This window comes from Melospiza melodia, chromosome 3 (assembly GCF_035770615.1).
Source record: "Melospiza melodia melodia isolate bMelMel2 chromosome 3, bMelMel2.pri, whole genome shotgun sequence".
Classification (NCBI taxonomy): domain Eukaryota; kingdom Metazoa; phylum Chordata; class Aves; order Passeriformes; family Passerellidae; genus Melospiza; species Melospiza melodia.
In genome coordinates, this window is record NC_086196.1 from 52157317 (window position 1) to 52181321 (window position 24005).

At 41.1% G+C, this 24005-nt stretch overlaps 1 protein-coding gene across 2 annotated transcripts in view; it reads left to right on the forward strand.

Moving 5' to 3' along the window:
* RPS6KA2 (ribosomal protein S6 kinase A2) overlaps nt 1-6282 on the forward strand; it is a 275176-nt gene extending 268894 nt beyond the window's left edge. For both annotated transcript variants that reach the window (XM_063151755.1, XM_063151756.1), the window contains 4 exons: nt 1712-1788; nt 4314-4431; nt 5353-5490; nt 5867-6282. In XM_063151755.1, the coding sequence (XP_063007825.1) occupies nt 1712-1788; nt 4314-4431; nt 5353-5490; nt 5867-5992 (459 nt within the window). In that variant the 3' untranslated portion in view covers nt 5993-6282. The remainder of the gene's footprint in view (nt 1-1711; nt 1789-4313; nt 4432-5352; nt 5491-5866) is intronic.
* Nucleotides 6283-24005: the final 17723 nt, after the last annotated feature.

Genomic DNA, 24005 nt, shown 5'->3' on the forward strand with positions numbered 1-24005 from the left:
CAAATATCTGAGCCATTCTCAGAACTGGATGGAACCAGGGTATCATTATCTCGAGGATACCCATTGTCCCCACAATGTCCTGCTATGGTGTGGCACTAAGAACCAGTTTCTGCCTCTATTTCAGATCCCACTAAGTTCTGGAAGTGACCTAATCACTTTGGGGTTGTGTAACCACTTGCTCACTGCCCTGTTTTTCCATAACTTACCTTAGACTTGATTGTCCTTGGTTATTGGAGGAAAAGAGAGAAGAAGTGAAATTGTAACTGTTCAAAATACCACGAGAACAACCACAACAAAAGATAAATATTGGGTATTCAGGCTCACGGGTGAAGCAAGAAACAGCTGAGTTTGTTAAATAGCAAAGAAGTTTTTCCCATAAAAACTAACATTAATAGAGAGGGAATGAATGCAGGAACTAAAGAATAGAAATAAATAAGTCAGCCAGAAAGCCTGCACCTTATGTGCAGGAGAGAGAGGCAGAAGCACGATTTTACCAGCTTTGTCAACAGGAGGAACTGCAGCTTTCTCTCTGGTTTTGTTGCTGTGGGAGTCTTTTTGGCTTGTTGGGTTTTTTTCCAGGTAGCAAATGTTCACTCAGCAGTATACCTGGCAGATGGTTGCTTTGCCACTCATCATTTATAAAATCTGTTGAGGCAACATTTCCTCAAACTGTTTTTCCTTAGAAGAATTTGATCTTTTCTGTGATAGACTTCAGATAGTTAAATCACTCCTGGGTAATAAGGAGGTCAGAGGAAGACTTGCTGAATTTTTACATTCCTTTTTCATGTGCTTTGCAAAAAGATGTATCTTCTGGTCCATCTAAAGAGGACAGAACTTCCTTTGTGTCAGAACTGAATAAACAGAGGGTAGTTTGCTTTTATGGGAAGATATGGAGGTGGTCCTTGAGCTTAGGTGGTGACTTCAGTTTCCCTTGGACCTGCACTGACTCACCAGGCATTTCTTCTAGTGTGCACAAGCACAAATGAAATCTGGACTGCACCCTTACTGCTACACCTTGCCATCCTGTATCAGGGCTGAACCTGCTGGTCAGATCTCTGCTGACTACCATGGGTCTTGTTTGCCCCATGGAAAAAGGGGTCAAGTTTTAGCCTGCTGCTAACTCCAGTCTAAATGTGCCCACTTTTCTTTATACAGAAGTAAGAGAAGCCTTTTAGCATGCATCTTCATTAGTCTGACATTATATATGCTTCAGTGTGCATCCATTTGCTGTATCAAATCCAAACTGAGCTCAGCTGGAATACTTATCAGTCATTTATCCCTATGAGGCATCCACAGGGTTGTTGGTAACTTTTATGTTAGGAGGATATGTTTTGAAGTAATAATGAGCTATTTTTTTAATGAAACATTTTAAAGGGAAACATTTTAAAGCAGTGAAATATTGTTCTGCTTTGCTGCATGTTGGATGATCAGAGGAGCTCCCAGCCTCCCCAGCTCCAACAAACTGCACTCATCTCTCACACTGTGGAGGGGAAAGATGTGCTGAGTTTAACCAGCTCATTTCAGCCTGGGCTTTGCCTTGCTCCGTAGCACATTTTGATCCCAAGGCAGCCACCTGTTCAAGGCAGATACACAGCTAAGCCCTGGGAGTGTCAGCAGACACAACCACTAATCGGTGCATTTTGTAGATCAGAAGCTAAAAATTCAGGAATGCAGTTTGCGCTGTTTTCATCTCTCTCTTTCCTCCCCACAGGTCCTCAAACGCCAAGGTTATGATGCAGCCTGTGACATTTGGAGCCTGGGGATCCTGCTGTACACCATGCTGGCAGGGTGAGTGGTGAGGTTCCCCTAGAGCAGCAGTCTCCAGTGGGCTCAGCACTGACTAAGCCTGAAAGCAGTCACAGATAGGGATTCTGGCCTCCTTGAGAGGTGTGTGTTCAGTTGTATAAAGTAAGAAAATAGATGTCAATGCTTAAAATTAGAATAAGTTTTTTTCTAGAATGTGTAAATATCTTTGACACTTGACAAAGTGTTTAGGTTTTTAACAGAAAGCGCCTGTATGCACTGAGACCTAGACTCCTGAAGGGTTCACTCATGGCTTAAGCAGTGGGGAAGTTTTCTATTAGGAGAGGTGCATAGGAATATGAAGAGCTTCGTGTTCACCTTGTCCATGAAAGAATGTTAATTCATTCTGTTGATAGATAGAATGAATTATTCAGCTTCATTGTTCTTCTTCTGTTACTGTTATTGAAATGTCTGAGCATCTTTAAAAGCTAAAAAAAACCCACCCAAACATAGTTTTCAGATGCAGTTTGAAAAATAGGATTCAAAAGAGATAAACTAGCAAGAATAGCAACAGGCAGCAGAAACTTTTGAGAGGTACTTGGCAAAAATACCCCTACCAATGTGTTGGCTAAAATAAAATATTAACACAAGAAGATCCAGAGAAAGGCACAGATTGAAATAAGCAGTGAAGGACAAGAATAAGATGGGCTGGGATGATTGAGAAACAAAGTGCAAACCTAGTCTAGAGTTACCAGGCCTTGAATTTCGTTTCTCAGACTATGGTATCTGCACATCTATCACACCTAAGCACAGCTTGCAGCTTTCAGTGACCTCTCTAAATTGTTTAATCTGCTTCATGATCCTTCATCTATGACAAGAAGATTGGATTAATTCCTAGGTTTTATACAGAAAACAAAGATTTGGACTCTGACTTTCTGTTATTCTGTTATTTGTGGACTGTAGAAAAGATGCCAGGGGGTCTCTATCTCATCTGTTTTATTCTTGACTACACATGTTCAAGGTCAGCTGAAATATATAAAGACTTTGTGGGAAGTCTCCCAGTCTGCTGGATCTCCAAGAACCTATTTCTATTTGGCTGATGCCCATGGCTGCTACACAGCTGGAATCAGTAAAATAAAATTAACACATTATCTACAGTTACATTTGTTTGGTTGATTATATTCAAAATACTTCTTTCTTGAATATGAAGAAAAAAAAGTCCAAATATATTTGAGTCAGAAATACAAATAGCACAACTTAGTGGATATTCAGTTTACTGACAGGGGCCAGTAACTTGCATCTCTCTTTTTCTGCACACCAGAGAAAATAGTAGTAACACAATCAGTTAAGAAATGCTTTTTTTAGATGACACCACTGCATTTATGAATGGTCTTGTTCTTCCTCACTAGAGGAGATTAGTAGGAGCTGACAAGTATTTACATCCAGGACTTCTTTCTCCCCCTATAATCACTATGAGGTGAGAGGATTCAGACAGGACTAGAGCACCAGCCAGGGATGATGTTAATGGAGCTACTGATAGACCTCAGAGTTTTTGCCAGTCCATAACTCTTACTGCTGACATCCCTCCTGATAGCTATAGATTGGACTAACATCACATATCTCTTTGGGCTGAACTGCTATGAAGACTGAAATGTTTTTGAAAATGAGAAAATACTGCATGAGGAATTGAATTTGCTACCAGAAGCCAGATGGGATAGGAAGCTGTGGCCAAACCAACTGTTTAACAATCTAAAAACTGCTCTGGCAAGTTTGAAGAAAAGACAGATTGAATGAAAAATATAAAAATCCAAAATACCTACTTCTTCTAAACTTAGACAGCTGTTCAAGATTGCAGAGTAAAATTTGGCCTGGTAGTTGTTAGTCAGCTGCAAAAACCTTATCTCTTGTCACTTTCTGAAGACAAAAAGGGCACCCTCTGCCTATGACACTGACTTTGTCACAATCTGGGTGCTTGTTAAAAGTAATTTCTGACTGGCTGGACAAGGAAATTACTTATTGCAGGTAATTTCTTTTGCCCAACTGACTTGCACATTATGGTTAACAAAGCATTTCAAAATAGATTACAAAGCTCTTTTTTCTTTTCCTTTTTTTCTGTTTCAGATTGCATTTCTTCTGCTTTATAATTTTTGTCCTTTCTTGCTGTTACCAAGGTATTGGTATTGGCAATAAAGGTGTTGGCAATAAAGCAAGGTTAAATCAAGAGGTAAACACTTGACTATTTTTATGAAGAGTATTTAATTCCTAAAGACTATAACAGAACAAAATTTTAAAAAACAGTTAAGGAATCTATGTTTTCCTCTACAGACCAATATGAGGAACCACCAGGCTGTATAGTTTGAGTGAAAATGAAGCAGCAGTATCAGTGGTACATTCTGGAACTAAACTCCTGTTCTAATCATTGGCAGTTAATACTAGAACCTAGAAATCGTGTACTTGCAAATTATATAGATTCTTTCTCTCTCTCTCCTCTCTCTCTCCTTTTTTTTTTTTTTTTGTTTGGTTTTTTTTTTTTTTTTTTTTGTTTGTTTTTGTTTTTTGTTTTTGCATAGGTTTACTCCTTTTGCAAATGGACCAGACGACACCCCAGAGGAGATTCTGGCCAGGATTGGCAGTGGCAAATATGCTCTTACAGGAGGAAACTGGGATTCAGTATCTGATACTGCAAAGGTCAGTGAACCCTTTCTCAGATTTTCTCTCAAGGTTTAAATACCACAGAGCTCTTTTTTTGGTGCAAATGCACTTCTAAAAGAAGCATAGGTTTGTCAATGCCACAGATGTATAGTTGTACCTTCTCAGTTAACCGGGAGCAGGCAGTTTTAATTTCTGTACAGATCACCGTTCAGGCTGCCCATCTGTCACAAAGCAGGGAAAACACTGAGAGAAAAAACTCACCTGGTGCTCAGATCTTTAGGCACGAAGCTGTGCACTAGCCTGTGAGACAGGTAAATGGGCAGGAAAGTTGCAAGCTTCCAGTTGCCCACCATTAATCAGAAGCTTTGACAGGCTTTAAAGATTCTTGCAAGAGATTTCATGTTTAGAAACTGTTAGTATCCAATGGAAGAACATTGATACTTTCCACCACAAAGCTGCAAGCAATCCTAGTAACATATTAATCTTGCTACTAGCACCTATGAGCCTCACCGTGGATTTTGTATCAGCTGTCCTGTTTTGAAATTAAAATGTTTAGATGTTGTAGAACTAACCTAATTGAACTTCAGTTACCCGAGTGTTGAATTTCTCTTTTAAGTTTCTCTTGTAAGCATGCCTTGAGGTCAGTGAGGAGACGCCTCCAGATGGCATCCTCTCCCTAGGTGTTTATCACTCCACACCAGTAATTGACAGTTATTCAATAAGATTAATGCCCTCCACATTATGTTTTGATTGTATTATTAGCTGAGAGTTGAACATAACACTTGAAAATTTTGAAGATAAGAGCTGACACTTAAAGAACATGATGCCTGTCTGAAGTGCATCACTCTCTTCATTGGACATGCTAATGATGACACTGACAACAGAAAGATATTAGTTAAACCTGCACAGCCATTAATTACTTTCTCCCTTGTACTGCTCTCTTCCTTTTCAACCCAGGACATTGTGTCTAAGATGCTTCATGTAGACCCTCATCAGCGCCTGACAGCAGTCCAGGTCCTGAGACATCCATGGATAGTGAACAGGGAGTACCTGTCTCAAAACCAACTCAGCAGACAGGATGTTCACCTGGTTAAGGTATCTCCTGCACCCTTCCCTCATCCTTGCTTGCAGAATGAGCTGTCATTTGTGGAAATAGTCTGAAAAGTGATAGAGGAGTTGGGAAGATTATTTGCCACGGAGGCTAAATTTAAAATGGCACTGTACTACCTGTATTTTTGACTGTCACCTGCTCAGTATTTTTAACTTCAGGCTGCATTGTAATAACCTGGTGGCACATACTGCTCTTCACCATTTTGAATCCGAGACAACTCTAGCTGTCTGCCAGCCTAAATGGTATCATTTCATGGAAATTGTGCGCGTGTGACAATTTTTTAGCATACTGAATAGGGGAAGGGAAAAGCATCAAAGACATTAATTTCAGCTCAGAGTTTTCTCTTTCTCTGTTTCGCAGGGTGCAATGGCAGCCACTTACTTCGCTTTAAACCGCGCACCTCAGGCACCAAGGCTGGAGCCCGTGTTGTCCTCCAGCCTGGCTCAGCGGCGAGGCATGAAAAGACTGACCTCTACCAGATTGTAGCAGTATCCCCAAAAGGCCTCCTTGAAATCCCTCAGTTTATTATTTGAGAAATTCATCTTTACTTGGCTAGCAGAACCTTTCTGGACAACCTGCACATGAAATTGCCAGAACTAGCAGAAGCCCACGTAAGGCAAAGTTCTCATTTGCTACATCTTTTCTTTTACATTCCAGCCAGGGTCCCGAGTTCAACAACTTCACAAAGATGTGCCAGTTTTGCCAGTAGCTCTGTTTCTTTTTAAAGATAAAGCCAAATAAAATAGGCGAGCTCCATCCTTTCCACCCTAGGAAAACTATTTTTGAGTCTGTAAGATGTTCCATGGGAACAGTTTTCATTTTGTTTCTCAAGAAAAGCACTTTTTGCTATGAAGAATGCAGTCGGGTTAGAATGCTGTTCCAGCATGCATCATGATGAAGTGACTTGGCACAAGTAGACATCTGCTGATCTCCACTCACCCCAGGAAGAGTGAAAGCTCCAGAGACACATGAGTAATACCTTATTTGAAACAAGTGCTGAACAACATGAGGTAGAGAGAGCTGGTGGTGGTGGAAATACCTTCTGTTCTTGAGGAATCTTTTGCACTTTGCCCCTGCCTTCTCTGGAATGAAGCTAGCACCTCTCAAGGAGAGTGTGCCAACAGCTCTGATTTGCTTAAAAGTCTCAGAGAGCAAAAACCTCTGAGAAGCTTGGTCTTCTGAAGAAAAGAATGGGTCTTATGAGACTGTGGGGAGGCATTCATGTAGAGCAGTGTGAGTAGAAGCCTGTGGATCAGGCAGGAGAAAAGTGTCTGGTCTTGGCCAGCAAGCCAGGTCTGGGAGGATCGGGTGAAGGGGCTGGGGAACAAAACAAAGGCAGGGGAAGATGTGAGTGGCTTTGAGGACAGGAAGCAAAATAATGCAAAGGCAACTGGCATACAAGTGGCTGGGGGCAGACTGTGACTCCCTCTCAAAGCAGGGGCAGTCCCCCTTCAGTGACTGGTGCAGAAGACAGTGGGTGGCTGGGCTGCCCAGGGGCCACGAGGGTCGATGCAGCCATCCATCCTCCCACACCACCACCCAGTCTGCTCACTGAGAGCCGTTCTGGCAGCCCAGAGGGCCACGCTGGAGCAAGAGAGGCCATTTCCAGTCACTGTTCCCTGCCCTCCCTGGCTGATCACCCAAATCTGCCTCCATCACCCATGTCCCTGCCTGGGTGTTCTGCTCCAGCAGAGCTAAACTCCCCATGCCATGTGTGTGCAGAGAGTACCCACTTCTGAAGAGTTCAGCCAACTCTGTTACAAGCTTTAATAATAATAAATTATGAGGAGAAATGGGAGGATGCTCTGCTTTTATATTTATATGAATATGTACATGTGTATTTATATACATATAAAACAAAAATTCTGTGCCCTAATACCTGGATTTTCCAGGTCCAGGGAAAGGAAACTTTTGTTGAAATGGTCTCTGCAAAACGGACTTTTTTCTCATTCCCTGGTTTCAAAGAAAGCAAGCAAGGTTTGTGGTGCCAGATGTGAACTATTTTTTTATTCCTTTTCTTACCCATCTTGGCTTATTGGTGGTCACAAGCTGACCAAGATTCTTCTTTGTACTGCTTTTGTTAATTTTTTGTTTTCCGAGTGAATTTTGTCACCTCAGATGCTTGGTGGGAAAAGCTACTGTGCTGTGTTGGCTTTTTTCTGTTGTGACAGGGGAGGAAAAAAAAAGAAAAATGTGAACATGGAGCTTCATATGCTAGACATGGTAATTTTTGCTTGCTGGGTAGTTTGTGCATCTCGGTGCTGAACTGGAATTACCAGATCACTGCCTCAAATTGTCCAAGGGGTTATTTGTTATAGTAATATTCTTCCTAAAACTATCTCTGCTTCAGTGTTGACTGAAGTTTGTTTGTTTGCATTAGTCTATTTTTAAATTTAAATTTATTCTTAATAATTTAAACTGATATTTAATGTTTAAGTTTATGTGCTGTGCACAGAGGATCGCTGCAAAGCAGCTCTCCTTGAAGCCCTTCTCTTTTCTAAAATAAACAATGCTGTGAAACTTCACACAGAGGCTGAGTTGGCTGGGACTGATGAGTGCAAACACACGGGTGGGTGTCTGTGCTTGTGTACAGCCCACATTCTCTCCTCTGGCTAAGCTGTGCTCAGTGTCAGCTTTTTGCTGCCTTAAGAATGTTCTGCTGGTTAGAAGTTAAGACTCCCTCGTTTCTGCTAACAGCACACCGTGAGGATATCCACTGGCAGGGATGTCCTGGCTGGTGCAGAACAGCTCTGGCCAGGCCTTGCTTCCCTTGAAGTGACTTCTGTCCTGGAAGAAGGCAAGGTGGGCATAGGGATGCAAAGGGCAACCTGGAGGGAGGGCTGGATTTTCTGGGGTCCCAGCTGGCATGTGCTGTTTCAACAAAACATAGTTTTAGTGGTCGGAGTAATTGTATTGTATTGTATATGGGCAGAAGGACTGTTGGAAATGTTATGTACAGTTTTTGTCTCCCTCTGAGGTTTCCTGGTCATCTTACATTGCTTCAGTTTGCTTTCTCTCACAACCGCTGGAAAAAGTCTAATTCCTTCTATACATACCCAGTCTTAATTCCTTGAGTAGCCTTCTTTTAACTGAATATTACTGTCGGCCAAGCTTACAGGATATTGTTCTTCCCAAACTTTAAGGGTTTTAATCTCTTCCTGACTTTCCTCTTGCTAACCCACCAACTATTAACATAGAGACACATATGGACTTATACATCTTAATGATCATTAATTACTTTATAAGCCTATTAATAATTATTAGCCCATACCTACAGTGAGCTTTGTTTATTAAGGTTTTATTGCCAGTGCATCCAGATGTGTGCACATATGTGTCTGTATGTAAACACATGCACAAAAGGTGCTGTCCCAGCTTGTAAAAATAAAGGTAGAAGTGTAGTCAGATGTGTAGGTGATACTCAGAGGGTTTTGTCTGCAGTGTTCTTTGAAATCTGTCATTGATAAAGGTGATACTCAGAGGGTTTTGTCTGCAGTGTTCTTTGAAATCTGTCATTGATAATGGTAATGATTACTCTGGGTGTAGAAAAAAAGGCTGTGCCCATCCGTGGAAGAAACTTCTCCATCCAGCCCCCCCTCTGTCCCAGATGTGCATCCCCGTGCACTTCCAAGGGCAGATCAGTCTCCCCTCTGCAGTCCTGCCATGGGAGGGGATTTTCTGAGGGTTTTGTGACCTGCTCCAGTCAAGTGAATCCAATTACACCTTTTCCACTGTCAGTCTTGCTGATCCAGCTCACTTGGACTGAAATACAAGAGCCTCCATCAGCAAATCCAAGGGAAGCAGAAAGGGAGGAATATGCCACTGGCAGTCATTATTTCAGACTGATGGCACCCACTGGTTCCCCTGGCCCAGCTGGATCCAGGAGAGGATGCTAGGCTGTGGTCTAATTACTGCAATGGCTGCTTTTACACCAGCATCTCCTTTCTAGACTCCTGGCCATGATGTAGCTCAGCAATAAGCACTTTTTCTTTTTTCTTTTTTTTTTTCTTTTTTCTTTTTTCTTTTTTCTTTTTTCTTTTTTCTTTTTTCTTTTTTCTTTTTTCTTTTTTCTTTTTTCTTTTTTCTTTTTTCTTTTTTCTTTTTTCTTTTTTCTTTTTTCTTTTTTCTTTTTTCTTTTTTCTTTTTTCTTTTTTCTTTTTTCCTTTTTTTTCTTTTTTTCTAGGAGAAAATTGAAAAAGGCTTAGCCTCTTTCTTCACTCTCTATATAACCTTAAGAGACATTTACTAAATGTTATGTATAACTCCTGAAAGTCTAAAAATCTCTTTGAGTTAGAACATACCATCTTGCAAGTTTTTAGTCCATAAAGTGACCTAGTGCCTTAGGCTATTACAAATATTATAGTTACATTTTTAACCATCAAGCTGCACAATGCAATGAGTGTCCAAGGCATACCCCAGGGTACCTGTCACAGACATAGTCAGCTCATCTGGAGGCCTACTTCAAAATCAGTCACAGAATGGTCCGGGTTGGAAGGGACCTCTAGTGCCCATCTAGTCTAATGATTCTGCTAAAGAAGGTTCACTTGGAGCAAGTTGCACAGGACCATATCCATGCAGGTTTTGTTGCTCAGTCCAGGAGAGAAGTGTCTGCCCAGCAAGGAGGAGGCATATCCCCACATTTTGGAGAGCTGGACCCCGCTTCTGCAGCTCCAGGACTCTGAAGAATGAATATCCCACAATATTCTTCATCCCTGATGATTACCCCAGTTCCAACACAGCACCACAGCTTGTCTATATGACAGGAGTGTGGAGATGCTGCTTAAAGGGAGATCTGACTTCTGCCCCAGCCCCTCATGAATTTTCATTTATTTAAAATCTGTTTAACATTTTCTAAGCAAGTTTTAACAGCAGGTAGCATTTATAAAGCCTGACTGTTTCAGCAAATGACAAGTGACCCTCACAGACACGTTGTTACAAATCTCTACATTTGATAAAGAAGTCTACCTTTAGAATAGGTTTTGTTTCCTCACGAAAAAAATCTTCTTCAAATCCCTGAGAGCCCAGGGTGCTGGGGATAGCCCAGGCACAGAGAGCTGAGTGAAGCACACCATGTGTGACACGATGCCATGAGATCACGTCATGTACCTCTTACAAGGTGAGGATTGTGTGTTCCTGTACTTCATCTAACCCTGGATGTAATACTGGGCTCTCTTTTCAGCCAGACCCTTTCAGCTCTCTCCAACAACTTGTACCCAGCTCTGGTACCTCTGAATACGTCCAAACCTCAGTCAAGTGTGCAATTGCTGTGTGTCTGTGATACAAATTATGACAGGGCTTGGCTCATGCCCTGAGCCATGGATGGCACAAAGGTTTCTTATGCTGCTGCTCTACTGAACTTACACCAGCAAGTGCTGACACTAAAAATGGCAGGCAGTCACTTTCTCTTACTTCAGCTGTTCATCTGTCATTTCACACCTCCCTTAGCCAGGTCACCATGGGGCAGAGCAAATGTTTGTGCATCAGAACAAATGGCTGGGGACAGCAGGAAGGCAACAGAACTAGTTTAGCCAACAGTGCTGTCAACACATTGGAATGGCTGCAAGTTCAGTGTCACCTCTGTCCCACTGTTGCTGCATTATGCTGAGCAGAGCCCAGGTGTGGCTCAGAGTCAGGGCTATAAATGATGTGATGTTTGAACAGCAGCAGGTTCCCAGTGCCAAACCCTGTGCACAGAGAGGGAGGACAAGTCCAGGCTTCTGAAAACTGGCCACAAGTTCATACAAACTCCCTGTAACCAGAAGGTGTAGGGCCACAGATGACATCTCATGGGGAAGTAATGTTGACTGTAACCTTAATAAAAGTGATAGAAAAACCCCAGGGTTTGTTTTTAAATCATCCATTTTTGCAGAGGAAATTCTTGCTTTTTGGGCATGCTACAGCTTTCTTGATCCCTAGAAGGAGTAAGCCAGTCAAACACAGAAGATACAGCAGATTACTATAGCAGAAAATATATTGTAGCTTTCACTGGAAAAATATTTTTATGCAGGTGTTTTGAAGCCCTGTCTTAGGATGTGTGTATCAGAAATGCCAAAGTAAATATTTAGGAGCAAAGTTCCCTTGTTGAACATCCAGAGATGAAACCTTTAAGCAAGAGCCACGTGAGCTCCACATTCACATATCTGAATCCTAAAAGGCAAGCAGCACAACCCTTCAGATATTCCTTACATTAAAATAAAAAGGCCTAAAATAATGTCAGTAAGATGCTTTAGAATAATACATTAAAAAAAGAAAGAAAAAGTAAAATTGCAAGCCCATTTTTCTTTTCTTCTTTTGAAGTATACATAATTTTCCTTTAGAAGTGTATATTCTTACCTCCTAGCTGACCCTGATCCTGAAACCTTGTGTTGCCTGAAAACACTGCAGCTAAGCTGCTTCGAGTACCTCAGGTCCTGTGTGAACACAGTCCCACACTCCTTTCTCTGTGTCTGTCCACAGCAGGCACACACAATTGTACACCCTGTCCTATTCTGAAAGTTGGCAAAACCATGAGAATTTAAACTCAGAATATAAAATGAAGTTAAAAGAAAGGTAGTCAGTGTGAACAGAACTAAAACTCATAGTATCCAGGAGAAGGATGGATTGAAGCCTGTGCAGAACAAAAATGTTACAGAGTAAAGTTACAGTAATTCTTACAGCCAAATTTTATTTAAACTCTCTTCGTAGGATTTTGTGAACCTAGACCTTGCATTTCCAAGTGCAACTGGGAGACAGCACATGTGTGTTAGCCAGCATCTGATCATGCATGTCATCACAAGGCTTGCACATGAACATATTTTGCAGCCTGAAGTTTAAAGTCTAAAATTAAGATTTTGGCCCTTTTTGTCATCCTGTATAGTGTAAACCATGATGTTCAATGTTGAACTGTTCAACCACTACTTCTTGCTTTGGTAATCATAGTTACAGAGTTAACTTGTGCTTGGACATATTTTCAGAGATGCTTTAGCCTGACAGGAAATAAGGAAAATGCATGCCCTCGTTGATGAAGGTGAATTTTGAAAGGAGAGGCTTCATTCACTTGAAGTGCAGAAAATAAAAACAGTTGCTAAAAGATTGTTTCTGATTTGCTACTCAGAGCTAAATCTTGCTGCCTTCATTACTGTGTCAATTCTTTAATCCACATGCACCTTCAGTGACTCTGGTAGGAGAGCTCAAAGTCCTCTTTCCTGTTGCAGTAATGGAGTCTGGCCATTAGGTGATGATGTACCTAAGGAATTTACTTGGGTAGTACTAAATTGACAAAATATGAACCATGATCTAGCACTTTGTTTACAGGCTCCATATTCATGTTTACAAAATGATGATTTCTGAGGCTCATGCTTTTTATGTTTCCTGTATGAAAAAGGCAGCCAGTGTACAGATATTTGTTATGTTTACCAGCGTTTCTGAATCGATTTTTTTTATAGTACATGGTTTTATGAAGTGTAATATTTTTATAGCAGAATGACGATCTTTGGACTTTCTATATTGTTACCTACAATTGTTTGCAAACAAGCTCTTTGCTCCTTTTTTTCTGTGCACTGTATCCCATGTTGCTGCTGCTAATGTTGCTGGCCTCAGCTGCTGCTGCCCCACCATGACGTGGGCTGATGGTATTGTGAAACTGTGCAAACTAACTTCCAAGAGCTGTGATTGTGCTGAAGGGCTGGCTGCATGCTGGGCTCCTCCTGGCAGGAGGGATGGGGAGCTGAACCCCTACCAAGGCAAGAGTTTACTGTGGATGGTCCCCAAGGAGAAACCTCAGTGCTCATCTTTGTCTGTATTCTGCCATTTTGGTTTGGCATGCCCATCCTTTCCTTTCTTTATAAAGAAATAAAAAGAGAAACCAAAAGGATCCTGCTTGGTTTTGCATAATTTCTTTCTAGTCCCCGAGCACTGGCCATATTTTAATGCCATGTGTTGGTCACAGTAAAAGCACATGGTTACTTGTTCAAATTGTACCTGGAACTGTTATCTCTGTGCAGCCTGAGTACTCAAACCTGTGTTTTGGGAAGCAACAAGTAAGCCTTTAATGCCCATCATTCACACAGTTCACCCACTAGACAAATTTAGGATTTCAGTGCCAGACAAATGAGTGCTTTCACACAAGTTGCCTCAGCATGAATTTCCCTTGCCCCCTTGAGATCTTCCAAGGTACCATTCCTCTGGAAACTGCTGCTCTCTGGCAAGCAGCCTGCATAGCCTTTTCTGTTTGCTGGACTTACAGTCACCACAAAAGCAAAATCAACCCCTCCTGCTCTGAGGGATTGGTTCTGCTTTCATGGCATTATATCTGAGCTTACACACAGTTACACTGATGTTCACATCCGGATTGTCATCAGACCTGGCAGCATCACAAAGGTGGTGAGTCTGGCTCAGGGTCCTTGCAGGAACAGCACGTGGTACCAGAGATGTAGAAACAGCATGTGAATTAGGTCCAAGCAAGCATAACTGAGCAAACTTGGACTTCAACAATGTTGTTAATAGGATTTCTGCTCTGACCATAGGCAGTCTCATGCTTCTTTTCTCCTGCCAGCTGCCCCTGTCCTACTCCCACTGCTGTCCTTCCTGTATTTTCTCTATTCATGAAAGTTCCTGTTCCTTTAATCCTCGTGGTCCTTCAGCTATTCCACCTTTCTCTTACCACATTTCTGCCCCACAGGCCCATCTTGTTGGTTTATAGCCTCTTCTGGCTGGAAGGCAAATAAAGCCAGCACACCCATCTTTATAGGTCCAGCAGTTAAAAAAGGAGGCTTCTCTGGAGAACCACAGTCATATACAAGAGCATGCAAATAGGAAAACTGAAGAGGGAAAAGAAAAAAAAATGAAAAACCAAAACCAATCTAGGCTTTCTCTTCCATTTCCACTTCTAGTTCCTCTTGTAATATGACCATGACCAGGAATGAGCCAAGTTCATCCATTGCTGGACACACATTAACTTTTCAGAGGACCTGGTTAGGAAGCCATGGGTCAGGCCAGGCCCTTGGGAGGTGGACGATAATTTCCCTCCAATGCTAGAAAATTAATAAATGAGATATCTGAGAGGAAGGCTTTTCAGAATACACTCAAGTGTCTAATCATGACACAGCCCATTTAGGAAGCTTGCTTTGGCAACCATCTTAAACCTCTGCACGTAATAAGAAAATAAACATGTTTTTTTTCCCCCTGAGATACACACTAGTTTAAAATAAAAATAATTTTAAAAAATTTGCCACTTTTAATTTTGCTCTTTAGTCAACATTCATTTCTTTCTTGTATCTTTCCCCTCCTTTACCACATCCCAGTTCACTTTACCCCTTTTGTATGTCCCATAATGATGTACCATGGGAATTGTCCTGAGGCTCAGAAAGTCCTGTTATGTACCTGAATAGCATCATCTCCAAGGGCAGCACGACTGCTGGCTGAGCACCTCAGGCAACACAGCAGGGCAAACAAGAGGCAGTAACAATAACAACTAATGTCTGAAAATCACAAGCAAAGATTTTGCATTAAAAGCTGTGACAAAGAGCAGAAGACAAGGATTTTAGGCTATGTCCAACTCTTCAGGTTACTCATAGATAACTTCAGTGCATTGTTTGTTAAAGGTGCTGTACTCCAGCTGTCTGGAGACAAGATAGAAAGAACAGATTATCGGTCCATTCATCTAGATGGACAGGAGCACTTTGGGGTTTTTTCTAAACAACCAAAGCTGGCCTGAGATCAATTCCATTTTTTGTTGAGGAAATTAGTTTATTAAGAGGCTGGTGACTCACCATCTGTGGTAAGTCTGTGCATTGTTTTGGCTTGGCACCCTCCTGCCTAATTGATTCTTCCTGTCCTTCATGGTCTGTGGTCACTGGTAAAAACAGCTGCAGCTGGAAAGCCTAACCCTTTCCCTACTGTAGAATTTTGCAGCTTCAATTTTAATGAGAGTCTCCTTGCTAAGGCATGCAAAGGAAGACTAAGGAGACAAAGGAAGAAGATTTCACAAATTTACCCATATTTTCTAATTGTCACCATCTTATCTGGGCTATTGTCTCTGTTGTAAATTCTTTTAGAACCAGTTATTTACTCATCCATTTATTTATTTCACCTGTTGGTACCAAAAAAATTTACCCTGTAGGAACATCAGCTGTTACAATGGAGGCAAACACAGAGAACAGAAACAACCTGCATTTCACTTTAGAGAAGTGACAAGGGTGACCCATCAGCTTTAAGAAACTCTTGGCGGTGCTGATCTTTTGCTATCTGGTCTCACTTCAGCCACCAGCCTGCTGCCATATGAAGAGATTAGGAAATGTATGTTAAAGGTGAGAAATTGTCATGCAACCCCCACCATTCAGGCCTGAAGTATGATTTTTAAAATGGCACCAACTAATATATCTTCAATATATTTAAACGGTCCAGAGTTCAGATGCAGGGGAAAAAAAACCCAGAATGCGTGCCATGGAGATTATTAAAGACCCTGATCTGTTCAGCTTAGCTTGGAGATGGCTAAGAGGTGACTTGATTATTGTCTACAAGAACCTTCACAGGGAGAAAAATCACATGTTCCAGAAGCAGAGACAGACCAGAGCAGAGAAGAGGCAAATTTCTGGGTGCAAAATTCGTGCAGCTGCAGAATGGAAATAAGGTAACTGTAGTTTTAAAAGTCAGGCTGTTATTCATTGGAATAAAGCATAAAAGTAAAAAAGAGGTTTGTCATTCCCTTTGTATTACATTTAGTAGTGTCTCTTAGCAGACAGAAGCTTAGTGCAGAAGCAAGTGGATGAGTTCAATAGCCTGCAGTAATCTGGAAATCAATTTTAAATGCTTGTGATGGTCTCTTTGTGCTTTAAATATGACATGCATTCATATCACCCTACCACAAGCAGTTGGCACTGAATGAGCAGATCAAGACTGATGGATGAACTCTAAAGATTAAAGACTTTTAAGCCACAAATAACTGAAACAATCAACTTTCTCTTTTTAAATCTATCTTTACTATAGTACATGTGGAGAATATTTGCTGTCTTTTGACAATATAGAATATCACTCTGAAATTTTGTGATGTTTATGAGAACCTACAGTGTTAACTTAGAACAACCTGTTCCCCACAGTTGATGCAATATGGTTAAAACCTGTAACAAGATCAGGCAAATGGTGTTCCCCAAACATAACAAAAAACTCACTGCCTTAAAATCCAAATAAATTATTATAGTATAATTTTATATATTTATATATAAATATTATTTATAATTTTATATATAAATACATATTATATATATAATAAATATATGTTTAAATATATATTTTATATATAAAAATATATATTTATATATAAATCTATATTTATATAGAAATTTATAAATAATATATTAATATTATAATATTAATAGTGCATTAATAGTGCACTAATCCTATGAACCACAGGAAGACCTTACAGAAATAGATCTCAAACATCAGTGATACTTTTGCAAAAAAAAGAGATATATAAGACTTTAATTTGAAATGAGATCTTGAATTATAATTAAGCTTTTAAAAGATAGTGAAAATTAGACCACAAAATCTTGAATTTTTACATTACCAAGGCCTGGAGCTGAGTGGCAACTTGTGAACTAACTGGCTTTACACAGCTTCTGAAAATCTATGAGATGTATCCTGAGAGATGGTGCAAAATGGAAGGAAGGAAGGAAGGAAGGAAGGAAGGAAGGAAGGAAGGAAGGAAGGAAGGAAGGAAGGAAGGAAGGAAGGAAGGAAGGAAGGAAGGAAGGAAGGAAGGAAGGAAGGAAGGAAGGAAGGAAGGAAGGAAGGAAGGAAGGAAGGAAGGAAGGAAGGAAGGAAGGAAGGAAGGAAGGAAGGAAGGAAGGAAGGAAGGAAGGAAGGAAGGAAGGAAGGAAGGAAGGAAGGAAGGAAGGAAGGAAGGAAGGAAGGAAGGAAGGAAGGAAGGAAGGAAGGGAGGGAGGGAGGGAGGGAGGGAGGGAGGGAGGGAGGGAGGGAGGGAGGGAGGGAGGGAGGGAGGGAGGGAGGGAGGGAGGGAGGGAGGGGGGAGGGGGGAGGGAGGGGTGGGTTTATCAAATGACAAGTATAAATTCTGTTCCTAATAATGCCTAGTGAGTGTTAAAGGTGTTTTTACAGGGAAAACACCACCCCACTCCTCAGCTTCAATATGGTGAATATTAGCAATTCCCAGAAGAACTATTTTTGCTGAACCTAAACACTGTGGATTACATCTAGTGAGACTTTTTCCAGCTCTGTGACAAACACTGCTGTAGCAGCCTCCTTGAAGAATGATGTGGCAGAAATTTGTGCAGAGCAGCCACTCAGTATGGAAGTGCTGCATAGCAAACCCCATCAGGGCACCCTCCTGCAAAGTGACAGTCCCTCTTTTAGTCCAAGGAGCATTAAATGAGCCTACACTGCTGGAAGCTTGCATCATGCTCCCAGGAGGTTGTTGTGTGGGTCTGACCAACCCAGCCTAAGGAAGGAGCTGACCGGGTTCCCTACCCTGATCTTAGCAAGCACTGGGATCACAGGGTTTCCATGTGATACAGAGATGGTGCTCCCACTGCCTCCTCCTGAGCTTTCAGAGAAAATAAAGAACTGCTTTCAGTAGGTTGTAAAAATGTACTTCTGCACAGCCTTCAAGAAGGACAATCTGAACAAGAAATCAGCACCAAAGTCACAGAGTGGGGGTCACAGTAAGGGCATTGATCTATTCCACATAACTTCTTGGCTTGGATTTGTTGAACTTCCTGTGTGAGAAGTTTGGTTTCCACTCTGCAAGGGCTAAACACTCCCTCTGTGTGCACGGCAGACACTGCTGTCCAGCCCAGGTGCCAAGGATCAGTGGCTTTTGGATAGAGTATTTAACTTATACAGCACTTGGTGTGAAAAACAAGATATCTCTTGTAAAAAACAAGACAGCTGTAGTGAACTGAAGATGTAGCATCACCAGCTAACATTAATGTTTATTGGAAAGATCAATACCTGTGTAAGGATGAATTCAGACATCTGTGGGACACAACTTCTTAAATCTTTCTAATAAGAAAATATCCTCTCTACATAGTTTAGAGGTTGTCTATAACCACCCAATTCAATTTGGGACATGCATATTTGGGTACATGAGGAAAGTGCATCCGTTCTTCTATAAGTATACACACTTTTTTTTGTCTGTTAGGCCTTGTGCAAACCTAAATGACTCTGAGTCCTGAATGACTTTTTAGAAGCCCACTATGACCTATTGCTTATTTCACTTTGATCCCAGTAGCTTTGGAAAGGACTTTGGCATGTTTACCTTCCAGTTACTCATCATGTATGCCCATGGTTTGTTTATACACTGTAGCATACTGAAATGTCCCCCTTTTCTTTTACTCAAGGAAATAGGCCAAAGGTGATTTCAGGGTCCCTGTTTGGATATGCATTGCCAATTCAGAGACCTTTGGCTTCCTCTGGTAAGTCAGGGACATCTTAGAGACCATCTTGCTCTCCCATTTTTCCAGTGAGCATGAGAAATGTCAGTCCATTGTGAGAAAAACTGACCTGAAGTTTAAAACAGCTGAGGATACTGAAATTATACTGAAGTGAGCCGCGGTGTAATCACGCATTTCTGTCTCAAACATTATAATCTACTTTTTTTTTTCCTAGAACAATATTTATGTTCAGTTTTCCATTGGCAGTAGTTTAGGTGGTTGTTCTTTAACTGGGGAAGGGCTTAAAGAGGAGAAAAACACAGAACTGTACTTTTCTGTCAGGGACAATCCCCTGCTCCTGGCCATGCTCCAGCCTCACTTAGGTTGTTTAGACCGAGAAGAGCAAAGGTTCCAGGAAAGAGCATACAGTAAGTTAATTTATTAGTAGCAAACCATGCCAGAAACTTGTATTTTTATCATTTTCTACTAAATTTAAACTATATGCAGCTCAATAAAGATCCATGAGTCCTGAAGAAAAGATTACATAGCTGAAATGATTGTCATTATTCACTACTGTCTCTCAGCTTTGACACCTCACTTTCTGCCATCAGTCAGAACCCTGACTCCTTTTCCTTATAATCAGTGGGATGTTTGTATTGGTTAAAGCACTTCAGGAAGATATACAAATCTTGGGAGAAAATCAGTGACAAAATTTCTTCATAAAGCACAAGTGTTTCAGCACGCAGATTGCTAAACAGCAATGGAGGAAGCAAATCTCCTCCTAACCTGAGAAGACCATGTCACATCGCTGATAGTCCCTCCTCAGAAACTGGAAAATTTTAAAAAGAGAATAGAAAAGTATTTTTTCTTTGTTTTTTTACTCCTGTTGGATTCATCATCAAGGCAGGTTTTCCAGGATGTGAAAACAAACTCTGCTTTGCAGCCCAGTTTGGCACCTGCTAGGAGGAACAGCCTGCTGAGAGAGCATCACCAGCCCTCCCATTCTGCTCCTCTGGACATGATAATTACAGCAATGAAGTGATTTTATGTCATTTATCTCTAGCAGAAGTTTTCCCAGCTGAGTGAAGGAGGTGAATTTTCAAGGCAATTTTACAAGAAAAGGCTCTCTTACCCCAGCTGACCTGATTTAGGAGTATAAAGTACAGAGTGCACCTGACTGAGCAAGCAGCCCTCATTCCTTCCTTCCCAAACACAAGTTAATCCTCCACAATTCCTTCAAGGATACCAGTAATGCAGTGGTGTGGTAGTAGAAACAACAGTTTGGTGCTTCTTCTCACAGAAAAGTGGGCATCTACATGACTATTAAAAATGACCAGTTATTGTAACAACTTCTTTACTTAAGAGAATTTTATGCCTTAAAAACAAAGACGCTTTAAAGGTCCGTTTATTGCAGAGTAATCAACATACCCATGTAGCCCAGTACCTGTATGTACATTACCAACTGCAAGTAGAAACAATTTGTGAATAAACCCATTAATCAGACTTTTCCCTATGTTTAAAAACCTGATTTCTTCTAAACAACCCTAGCAATATAGCTTTATGTTTAAAATTTGAATCTAAATTATCTAATTTGAAGCAATATTATATATAAGTAAACTGCAAGATGAAGTTCAGCCCAGAAAATGCCTTTAAAACACTTAGTATCAGTCTTCATGACAGTAAAACACACATCAATATAGCCATCACTGCTACATGTATTTCAGCAGGAAGTTGGCGTATAGGATTTCAGTTTCAGTTTTGTCTGTCTCTTTACCATGCTGACTGAGGACTAAAAGCAGTCTCATCATATAAAGGCCTCATCCTCCAGCTGCCTGAAAGTCCTGCTGCCCTGAATCTATGCAGTGCTACTCATGCAGGGGGCCTCCTTCATCTACAGCTGGTTGACTTCTAGGGCAAAAAATCCCATGAGAAAACTTGCCCTTAGGAATAGCCGTGCTGTAAGTTTCAGCAGGGGAAGATACTGCGTGGGTTTTTTGTTTCAGGTTGGTTTGGGGTTTTCCCACCCCTCACACAAGGTTTGGAGCTGGCTGTGAGCCCAGCAGTGGGAAGCTGCCCCACCCTTGAGCAGTGGCCTCCAGCCCTCTGGGCTGCTTCTCAGGCACTGAGAAAAAGAACAGCCTCACTACAAACCCAGCTGCCTCTCTGCCACACTGTTGTACTCTGCTTCCCCTTGTCTATACCATTTTGGACATGAGACCTTTTCACAGCACAGGACTAGCTGTTTCCCATGCACGTGTGTAATAGACCAGAGCCTTGAGCTTGTGTGGTTTCTACCTACAGAGTTTATAATAACTCTGTATTAGTTAAGGAATAACTATGCTAATAAAATATAGCATAGTTAAGGAATAACTATGCTAATAAAAGTTTCAAGTGTCCAGCCCCACCCACCTGTAATCTAATCACGACAAACAGGTTCTTTTCATGTAAGGCAGGGGACAGCAGTGATAATTGCAACAACTGCCTGAAACGCTTGTCCTCTATGCTGACAAAATACTTTCATTTTTCGTTGTTATAGGTAGCATCCTTGCTTTAGTTCCTGCTGCCCAACTGTTGCTTGGCTTGCCTACAATCATTGTTAATCACAATAGCTGTGAATTTGCAAATATTTGTCTTGGCAACCCAAATTTTTTCATAGAGGAGAGTCTTTTTCTAAGGATTTTGTAAGACCTATTGTCTTATTTGCCGGGCCTCAGCTGGAAATATATGTTTTATTTTGCTGTTTCATCCTACTCCAGATCCTACTAAAACTACAGATCATGAAATGCATCTAGCTCCATAATGTGCTAATTTATCCTAATTGATCAGGCTTTACCCAGAAACTGGGAATCTCTCACATGATATATACTGGTTTTGTGCAATAGTGCTCTCCATGGTCAATCACAGTGAGAACTATTACCTTCAGAAGCTGAAGTTATATTTTTCAGCACTAAGTGCTTCTGAATTTCAGAAAGTGTTTTTTTAAAAGAGGTATCAACTCTTCTTGGGTTGCTTCATTTTTAGGCATTTACTTCAGGTTTTTTTTAGACTAATACTCAAGTCATATTTCTACTAGGATGCCTTAGCAAATGTGTCAGCACTGAACATGCATTTTACAGATGTTATTCATTATTTCTGTAACACAGACTCCCTTCTTAGCATTCTCAGGTGTTCAATCTACTTAGTTACTGCTGTGTGCTCCACATGGAATAAAACTGCTCAAGCATCCTGCCAGCATGTAGGGATAATGTATCCATAATCAAAGATGCAAAGAGAAGTGCACATGTCACATCAAGCTGTGCTCTCACTTGGCTCAGTTTGAGATTGCAGCTGATTAAATGTCACAGTGGCTCCAGTCAATCTTGTGTACCTACCATGGGATTTGTGCCCACTCTAATGAACAGGTATTTCAGTACAAAGTCTAGGAAGACTGTCCAAGCAGTGTATCTTTTCTTCATATTTTTCTGCAACTTTGGAGGTACTACAGCAGGGAAATATTAACTCCTTCAGTCCTGAAGTCACAGTTTCTTCAACAGCTCATTTAATTGTTGTGCCCATGTCTGTCAAACAACATTGCAAATAACTTTTTATTGCAATTCTTTTCACAGATGAGAAAGGGCACCACACTTACCCTCCCAAAAATATTTGTTAATAATTGTATTAGATACATCCTTTAGCACTGATTTTTATTGTCAAGCTTCACTACTGCATTAGCAGCACTAGTAGATTGCTCTGCAATGTCCATTACTGCCAGCCAGGTGGAACACCACCATGCATGTGCCTGCAAAGGCAAGTCAAGAGGAAGACAGGAGATGCCTGAAAATGAGAAATATTGCAAGCTGCTTTACTCAGCAGCTGGATCTGAATCCACTGAGGTCAAGAAATACTGATTCCTGAGGTGCATTTCTGGGATGACAACAGGAAGTGCCATATGTCCCCTGCAGCTAGGAGGATTGTCCCTGCCACCCCCACACCCAGAAATGGGGAATGGGATATGGAGACTCCCTTCTGAGGGAGACGCAGCATTCATTTGCTGGACAGACCATGCATCCAACAGCTCACCTTCTCAGTGGGCAAAATTTAGATACTACTAAATATTATTAAAGCTCATCCAGCCCTGACTTCCTTATGTATGTGTCCTGTGGGCAAAACCACCAGCCCTGGGTGCGCTAGCACTGAAGACTTGGGGAGCCAGGAATGCTCTCCTGCACCCACCCAGCTGCAGATAGCAGTTCAGGAGAGTGCAGACATGCTGGCAGCAAGGGATGAGGGGCTGCTATCTACAGAAAGCCTCTGTTGTTAGAGTATCCCATGCAGAGTAACTGCTGCACAGTTTAGAGTCCATCAGACAAAAACCCGGAGAGGAACTCCAGCACAACAGCTTTCAAATCCAGCAAGGAAAAGTTGCAGCTTAATGACCAACAGTAACAAAAGTCAGTAAGTGAGTTAAAAATGTAGCAACCTGGCCGAAGTGTGAGGGAAAATAGGGAGAATAACTGGACAGCCAAATAAACTTCAGAATTATCTCCTTGCAAAGGTCAGAAGTACAAGGCTAACAAGAAACAAAAGAAAGCAATGAGAATGTCAGGAAGAAATTCCAAGCAAGGTATTTGTGAAGATAATCTAAGGGATAAAACATTGCAGAGGTCCTGTCTGTTTGAAAACCAAACCAGCTACAATTACTTGCTCTGATTAAAAGAAACACAGGAGCCATTCTTCCACTTACATGGCTTGTCTTATTCACAAGCACATAATGACCTAAAAATTAAAAGGGGACAAGTAAACAGCCAAAAGGACATATGAAGAGATGAAAATAAAGAAATAGTGTCAGCTTGCAGACAGAATCAGAATCAGCTTGCATAACAGAATCAGAAAGGTTGAGCTATGAAATCAGTTTTAACTATCATGGGACATAAAAGACAAGTAAAAGACTTTCATAAAAGCATTAGAGAGACAAAGGAAGTTGCAGTCATTCAATAATGCAGAAAGAGTCCATGACAGATAAAAGCAGAAGTGTGGTACTAATAACCCAAAATACGTATGAATTTAGCATGAAAAAATAGGAAGAAGCATAGTTCAGACTAGGAAAAAAAAAAAAACAGGTGGAATATATTTTAGGAAAAAAAATGTGTGGCAAA